This window comes from Heterodontus francisci, chromosome 15 (genome assembly GCF_036365525.1).
Source record: "Heterodontus francisci isolate sHetFra1 chromosome 15, sHetFra1.hap1, whole genome shotgun sequence".
Classification (NCBI taxonomy): domain Eukaryota; kingdom Metazoa; phylum Chordata; class Chondrichthyes; order Heterodontiformes; family Heterodontidae; genus Heterodontus; species Heterodontus francisci.
Window position 1 is genome coordinate 95,246,663 of NC_090385.1, and position 8,161 is coordinate 95,254,823.

An 8,161-nucleotide genomic window follows, 5' to 3' on the forward strand; every position below is an offset into this window, starting at 1 on the left:
AAAGGAAGAAGAAGGCTTATGTTAGGATGAGACGTGAAGGCTCAGTTAGGGCGCTTGAGAGTTACAAGCTAGCCAGGAAGGATCTAAAGGGAGGGCTAAGAAGAGCAAGGAGAGGACACGAGAAGTCATTGGCGGATAGGATCAAGGAAAACCCTAAGGCTTTCTATAGGTATATCAGGAATAAAAGAATGACTAGAGTTAGATTAGGGCCAATCAAGGATAGTAGTGGGAAGTTGTGTGTGGAATCAGAGGAGATAGGGGAAGCGTTAAATGAATATTTTTCGTCAGTATTTACAGTAGAGAAAGAAAATGTTGTCGAGGAGAATACTGAGATTCAGACTACTAGGCTAGATGGGATTGAGGTTCACAAGGAGGAGGTGTTAGCAATTTTGGAAAGTGTGAAAATAGATAAGTCCCCTGGGCCAGATGGGATTTATCCTAGGATTCTCTGGGAAGCCAGGGAGGAGATTGCAGAGCCTTTGTCCTTGATCTTTATGTCGTCATTATCGACAGGAATAGTGCCGGAAGACTGGAGGATAGCAAATGTCCCCTTGTTCAAGAAGGGGAGTAGAGACTGCCCTGGTAATTATAGACCTGTGAGCCTTACTTCGGTTGTGGGTAAAATGTTGGAAAAGGTTGTAAGAGACAGAATTTATAATCATCTTGAAAAGAATAAGTTCATTAGCAATAGTCAGCACGGTTTTGTGAAGGGTAGGTCGTGCCTCACAAACCTTATTGAGTTTTTCGAGAAGGTGACCAAACAGGTGGATGAGGGTAAAGCAGTGGATGTGGTGTATATGGATTTCAGTAAGGCGTTTGATAAGGTTCCCCACGGTAGGCTATTGCAGAAAATACGGAAGTATGGGGTTGAAGGTGATTTAGAGCTTTGGATCAGAAATTGGCTAGCTGAAAGAAGACAGAGGGTGGTGGTTGATGGCAAATGTTCATCCTGGAGTTTAGTTACTAGTGGTGTACCGCAAGGATCTGTTTTGGGGCCACTGCTGTTTGTCATTTTTATAAATGACCTGGAAGAGGGTGTAGAAGGGTGGGTTAGTAAATTTGCAGATGACACTAAGGTCGGTGGAGTTGTGGATAGTGCCGAAGGATGTTGTAGGGTACAGAGGGACATAGATAGGCTGCAGAGCTGGGCTGAGAGATGGCAAATGGAGTTTAATGCGGAAAAGTGTGAGGTGATTCACTTTGGAAGGAGTAACAGGAATGCAGAGTACTGGGCTAATGGGAAGATTCTTGGTAGTATAGATGAACAGAGAGATCTTGGTGTCCAGGTACATAAATCCCTGAAAGTTGCTACCCAGGTTAATAGGGCTGTTAAGAAGGCATATGGTGTGTTAGCTTTTATTAGTAGGGGGAATCGAGTTTCGGAGCCACGAGGTCATGCTGCAGCTGTACAAAATTCTGGTGAGACCACACCTGGAGTATTGCGTGCAGTTCTGGTCACCGCATTATAGGAAGGATGTGGAAGCTTTGGAAAGGGTGCAGAGGAGATTTACTAGGATGTTGCCTGGTATGGAGGGAAGGTCTTACGAGGAAAGGCTGAGGGACTTGAGGTTGTTTTCATTGGAGAGAAGGAGGAGGAGAGGTGATTTAATAGAGACATATAAGATAATCAGAGGGTTAGATAGCGTGGATAGTGAGAGTCTTTTTCCTCCGATGGTGATGGCAAACATGAGGGGACATAGCTTTAAGTTGAGGGGTGATAGATATAGGACAGATGTCAGAGGTAGTTTCTTTACTCAGAGAGTAGTAGGGGCGTGGAACGCCCTGCCTGCAACAGTAGTAGACTCGCCAACTTTAAGGGCATTTAAGTGGTCATTGGATAGACATATGGATGAAAATGGAATAGTGTAGGTCAGATGGTTTCACAGGTCGGCGCAACATCGAGGGCCGAAGGGCCTGTACTGCGCTGTAATGTTCTAATTCTAATTCTAAAAATTCTCTCCAAGTAGTTTAGCAGCTGTGTCTGAAGTGAAAATCAACCGCTACAATGTGTTAGCGAGAGTGGGACTGGTTCAAGACACTGGAGAGTGGCCTCCTGGCTATATGTCCCACTGACAGTGGTTTCTCATTAGCTTAATGTAGTGTAAATTTATATCCACTCTCCCATCGCATCAATCCTGCTTCGCATTAAGAAGGGTCACAACACATTTATGGAAAACTCTTGTAAGTGAAACTGAAACAAAAGTGATCGATTTATACTGCAACAAGTAACAATTCTTAACATAATTTATGGTTTGAAAGCTAGATTTTAAAAACATTGCCATTACGCTTGATGACGAATTAGTGACAAGGAGTACAGAATCCCTCTCCACACTTGTCCAGAGCTCCCAGTACTTAGTCACGCTGGATGTCGATACACTCCTTTCAGACGTAAAGCATTTGATTTTTAACCCAGGCAAAAAAAAAAACACTTTTGAAAAACCCTTTATCTGGAGTCTGTTCTGGATCACATTCTGCCAGTTGAAGCAAGGAGAAATCAAGTGCCCCAAGCACTGTCCTTACGTGCACACACCCAGGCACAGACAGAGACAAATACACAGAGATACATACACAGATACACAAAGATGCAGAAAAAGACACACACACAGATAGAGACAACAGAAACAAATACACACTGACAGCGAAAGGAACAGAGACATACACACACACAAAGATACAGAAAGAGTGATACAGAAACAAAGACAATGCAGACAGAGAGATACATACAGAGAGAAAGAGAGAGATCAAATACATACAGACAGTCCCAGATACACAGCGGCAATCCCTGAGCGGTTCGGCAGAGCAGTGTAAGTGATGGAGCGGCTGTGGAACACTCACCGCCAGCAGCGAGTTGCGGACGGCCTCGGACGCGCTCTGTCGCAGCTCGGCGGCCGTGCCCGGCTTACTGAGCCGCTTAGTGAACCTCCGAACCTCGGCCATTCTCGAAACGGCGATAAACGCAGAGCGAAGGCAGCGCCCAGTGCAGAGCTCCGGAACAGGCAGGCTCCACCCCCGGCCCCGCCTCACGGGGAAGGAGAGGGGATTGGAGGTGGTGGGGGGCAAGGGGGAGCAGGGAAGGGGGACTGTGGGTGTGTATGGGGAGAGTGGAAAGGGGGCTGTGGGGGGGGGAAGGGTGTGTCGGGTGAGGGGGGGAATAGGGGGTATCGGGGGGAGAGGGGGTGTAGGGGAGGGGGTGGGAGAGGGGATGTAAGGGGAGGGGGCTGTGGGGGAAGGGGGAAAGGGGAGGTGTAGGGTGAGGGGGGAAAGGGGAGGTGTAGGGTGAGGGGGGAAAGGGAAGGTGTAGGGGAGGGGGGAAAGGGTGAGTAGGGAAGGGGGGAATGGGGGTGTGGGGGGAAAGGGTGGTGTAGGGGGAGGGGGAAAGGGTGGTGTAGGGGGAGGGGGAAAGGGTGGTGTAGGGGGAGGGGGAAAGGGGGGTGTGGGGGGATGGGGAGGGAGATGGGTGTAGGGGGAGGGGGAAAGGGGGGTGTGGGGGGATGGGGAGGGAGATGGGGATGGGGAGGGAGATGGGTGTAGGGTGAGGGGGAGATGGGTGTAGGGGGAGGGGGGTGTAGGGTGAGGGGGGTGTAGGGTGAGGGGGAGGTGGGTGTAGGGTGAGGGGGTGTAGGGGGAGGTGGGTGTAGGGTGAGGGGGGTGTAGGGGGAGGTGGGTGTAGGGTGAGGGGGGTGTAGGGGGAGGTGGGTGTAGGGGGAGGTGGGTGTAGGGGGAGGCGGGTGTAGGGTGAGGGGAGGTGGGTGTAGGGGGAGGCGGGTGGAGGTGGTTGTAGGGGGAGTTGGGTGTAGGGGGAGGGTGGAGGTGGTTGTAGGGGGAGGGGGATGAAAGGTGGGTGGAGGGCGTTGGGGGTGGGAAGGTGGGTGGAGGGGGTTGGGGGGTAAGGTGGGTGTAGGGTAAGGTGGGTGTAGGGGGAGGGGGGAGGAGGGTGTAGGGGGAGGGGGGAGGAGGGTGTAGGGGGATGGGGAGGCAGGTGTAGGGGGAGGTGGGGAGGCGGGTGGAGGGGGTCTAGGGGGAGGGGGGAGGTGGGTGCAGGGGGAGGTGGGAGCTGGGTGTTGGGGGAGGGACGGAGCTGTGTGTAGGGGGGGGGAGGTGGGTGTAGGGGGAGAAGGGGAGGAGGAGGGTGAGGTGGGTGTAGGGGGTGGAAGGTGGGTGTAGTGTGTTGGGGGGGGAAGGTGGCTGTAGGGGGAGGGGGGAAAGGTGAGTGGGGGGGAGATGGGTGCAGGGGTGGCGGAAAGGTGGGTGTAGGGGGAGGGGGGAAAGGTGGGTATCGGGGGGGATCGGTGGGTGTCGGGGGAGGGTGAAAGGTGGGTGTAGGGGGAGGGTGAAAGGTGGGTGTAGGTGGAGGGGGGGAACGGTATGTGTAGGGGGAGGGGGGAAGTTGGTGTAGGGGGAGCGGAGGGGGGAAGTTGGTGTAGGGGGAGCGGGGGGGGAGGTTGGTGTAGGGGGAGCGGGGGGGAGGTTGGTGTAGGGGGAGCGGGGGGGAGGTTGGGGGAGGGGGTGTAGGGGGATGGGGGGAGGGGGTGTAGGGGGATGGGGAGGGAGATAGGTGTGGGGGGAGGTGGGTGTAGGGGGAGGGGGGGAGGCGGGTGGAGGTGGTTGTCGGGGGAGGGAGGAGGTGGGTGTAGGGGGAGGGGGAGGGTGGAGGTGGTTGTGGGGGGGGGGGAAACGTGGATGTAGGAAGAGGGGGATGAAAGGCGGGTGGAGGTCGTTGGGGGTGGGTGAAGGGGGTTGGGGGGGGAAGGTGGGAGTAGGGGGAGGGGGGGAGGTGGGTGTAGGGGGAGGGGGGGAAGGTGGGTGTAGGGGAAGGGGGGAGGGAGGGAGGTGGGTGTAGGGGGAGGGGGGGAAGGTGGGTGTAGGGGAAGGGGGGAGGGAGGGAGGTGGGTGTAGGGGGAGGGGGGAGGGGGGGTGGGTGTAGGAGGAGGGGGGGGGTGGGTGTAGGAGGAGGGGGGGAGGTGGGTGTCGGGGGATGGGTGGAGGCGGGTGGAGGGGGATGGGGAGGGAGATGGGAGGGGGGAGGCAGGTGGAGGGGGGGGGGAGGCGGGTGTAGGGGGAGGTGGGGTGGCGGGTGGAGGGGGAGGGGAGGTGGGTGTAGGGGGAGGGGAAAGGTGGGTGTAGGAGGAGGGGGGCGGTGGGTGTAGGGGGGTGGGAAATGTGGGTGTCGGAGGGTGGGAAAGGTGGGTGTGGGGGGTGGGAAATGTGGGTATTGGAGCGGGGGTAAAAGTCGGTGTAGGGGGAGGGGGGAAAGGTGGGTGTAAGGCGAGGGGGGAAAGGGAGCTGTGGGGGTGTAGGGAGAGGTGGAAAGGGGATTGTAGGGAGAAGGGGAAAGGGGGGTGTAGGGAGAGGGGGGTGTAGTGGGACGGGGGGAGGGGATGTGGGGGGAAGGGTGAGAGGGGATGTAGGGGGAGGGGGAAAGGGGGGTGTAGAGGGAGGGGGTGTAGGGGGAATGGTGAAAGGGGAGGTTTGGGTGAGGGTGAAGGGGGGTAGGGGAGGGGGAAAGGGGGTAGGGGGAGGAGGGAATGGGGGAGGGGGAAAGGGGGGTGTTGGAGGCGGAAAATGGGGGTGTGGGAGGAAAGGGGGTGTAGGGGGAGGGGGAAAGGGAGAGGGGGATGCTGGGGGAGGTGGGTGTGAGGGGAGGGGGGTTGTTGGCGGAGGTGGGGGAATAGGGGGATGTTGGGAGAGGTGGGTGTGGGGGGGGGGGTTGTTGGGGGAGGTGGGGGCAAAGGGGGGTGTTGGGGGAGGTGGGGGGAAAGGGGTTGTGGGAGGTGGGGGGAAAGGGGTTGTAGGGGGAGAGGGGCAGGGGAAAAGGGGGGTATAGGGGGAGGGGAAAGTGTGGTGTAGGCAGATGGGGTAAGGGGGGTGTAGGGGGAGGGGTTAAAGGGGGTGTAGGGGAAGAGGGGGAGGGGCTGTAGGGGAAGGGGGGGTTGTAGGGGGAGGGGGGACTAGAGGGAGAGGCAGTCTGGGGCGAGGTGGGGTGGAGGGGGGAGACGGGGGTGGAGGTGGAAGGGTGGGGAAAGAGGGGGAGGGGGGAAGAGGTTGTGTAGGGAGGAAAGGGGGTGCAGGGGGACAGGGAAAGGTGGGGTGTAGGAGGGAAAGGGAGGAGTGGGGGGGGTGTAGTGGAGGGGGGAAATGGGGGTGTATGGGGAAAGGGGAGGTGTAGGGGAGGGGGAAATGGGGGTGCAGGGGTAGAGGGGGGAAAGTGGGCTGTAGGGGGAAAGGGGGGGTGTAGGGGGAAAGGGGGGGTGTAGTGGGAGGGGGGAAAGGGGGGGTGTAGGGGGAGGGGGAAATGGGGTGTAGAGGGAGGTTAAAGGGGGGAAAGGGTTGTGGAGGGGGGGAAGGGTTGTGGAGGGTGGAAAGGGGAGTGTAGGGCGGAGGGGTAAAGGGGTGGTAGGGGGAAGGGGGGTGTAGGGGGAGGGGGAAATTGGGGGGTGTGGGGGGAAGGAGAGAAAGGGGGGTGTGGGGGGAAGGGAGGTTGTGGGGCGAAGGAGAGAAAGGGGGTTGTGGGGGGAAGGGAGGTTGTTGGGGGAAGGAGAGAAAGGGGTGTAGGGGGAAGGGGGGTTTAGGGCGCAGGGGGGATGTAGGGGAAAGGGGAAAAAGGAGGGTGGAGGGGGGTGCAGGGTGGAATGGGGGGGTGGGGAGAGAGGGGGTGTGTAGGGGGAAAGGGGGAGTGTAAGGGGGAGGGGGGTGCATGGTGGAATGGGGGGTGTGGAGGGGGAAAGGGGGAGGGAGGGAAGGGGGGAGGTAGAAGGGGAGGAGAGGGGGAAGGGAGAGGGGGGTGAAGGAGAAGGGAAGGAGTGGGGGGGAGGGGAGAGAGGGGGGTGAAGGGGAAAGAGGGGGTGAAGGGGAGGGGGGGAGAGGTGGGTGAATGGGGAGGGGAGGGGGAGAGGGTGTAAGGGGGGAGGAGGGGGAAGGGAAGGGGAGGGTAGGGAGGGGTGTGAGAGAGGGGGGAGGGGGAGAGGGTGTAAGGGGGGAGGAGGGGGAAGGGAAGGGGAGGGTAGGGAGGGGTGTGAGAGAGGGGGGATGGGGATGGGGAGGGGAGGGAGGGGTGTGAGTGAGGGGGGATGGGGAGGGGAGGGAGGGGTGTGAGTGAGGGGGGATGGGGAGGGGAGGGAGGGGTGTGAGAGAGGGGTGAAGGGGGGAGGGAGGCGGGGAGAGAGGGGGGATGGGGAGGGGAGGGAGGGGTGTGAGAGAGGGGTGAAGGGGGAGGGAGGTGGGGAGGGAGGAGCGAAGGTTAGAGAGAGGGGTGGAGAGGGGAGGGAGGGTTAGAGTGGGGGGAGGAGGGGGGAGAGAGGGTTAGAATGGGGAGGGGGGGAGGAGAAATGGGGTGGGAGAGGTGAGAGGGAAAGGGGGTGAGGGAAAGGGGGTGGGGGAGGGGAGAAGGAGGGGGGTGGGGTGAGGTGGAGGGGAGAGGGGAGGGTGTGGGGGGGGGAAGGGAGAAGGGGGGAAGGGAGAGGGTGGTGGAGGGGGAAGGGAGAGGGTGGTGGAGGGGGAAGGGAGAGGGGGTTGGAGGGGAAAGGGAGAGGGGGGTGGAGGGGGAAGGGAGAGGGGGGTGGTGGATGAGGGGAGGGGGTTGGGGTGGGGGGGAGAAGGGGTGGAGGGGAGGGGGAGAGGGACGGGAGGGGTTGGAGGGAGGGTGTGCAGGTGGTGGGGAGAGCGGGGTGGAGGTGAGGGGGAGAGGGTCAAGGGGGGTGGGGGAGGGGGTTGGAGTGGAGAGGGGGTTGGATGGAAGGAGGGGAGGGGAGGGGGTGGAGGGGAGTGGGTTGGAGCTGGAGCGGAGTAGGGGTGAGGGGCGGAGGGATGGGGAGAGGTGGGTGGGAGCAGGGGGTGGGGTTGAGGGGAGGGAGGGACGAAAGGGTGTGGGGGGAGGGGAGAGGGAATGTGGGAGGGGAGGGGAGAAGGAAAGGGGTTGGGGGAGGGGAGAGGGAATGGCAGTGGGGAAGGGAGAGGGGGCGGGGGAGGGAAGAGGGAGGGGGAGTGGGGTGAGGTGAGGTTGAGGGGAGAGGGAGTGGAGGAGAGAGGGGAGGGAGAGGGGGTGGAGGGGGAAGGGAGAGGGTGGGGGGGAGATGGAAGGGGGTGGGGAGAGGGAGGAGGGGGGAATGGGCTGAGGAGAGGTGGAGAGGAGATGGAGGAAGTGGAGGGGAGGGGGAAGGGAGAG

General features: G+C 59.8%; 1 protein-coding gene across 1 annotated transcript in view; it reads right to left on the reverse strand.

The window, feature by feature from the left end:
• LOC137377449 (dedicator of cytokinesis protein 11-like) overlaps positions 1-2,982 on the reverse strand; it is a 322,059-nt gene extending 319,077 nt beyond the window's left edge. Inside the window, exon 1 of the mRNA XM_068047028.1 lies at positions 2,836-2,982. Coding sequence (XP_067903129.1) covers positions 2,836-2,937 — 102 coding nt within the window. The 5' untranslated portion in view covers positions 2,938-2,982. The remainder of the gene's footprint in view (positions 1-2,835) is intronic.
• Between the last annotated feature and the right edge of the window lie 5,179 nt (positions 2,983-8,161).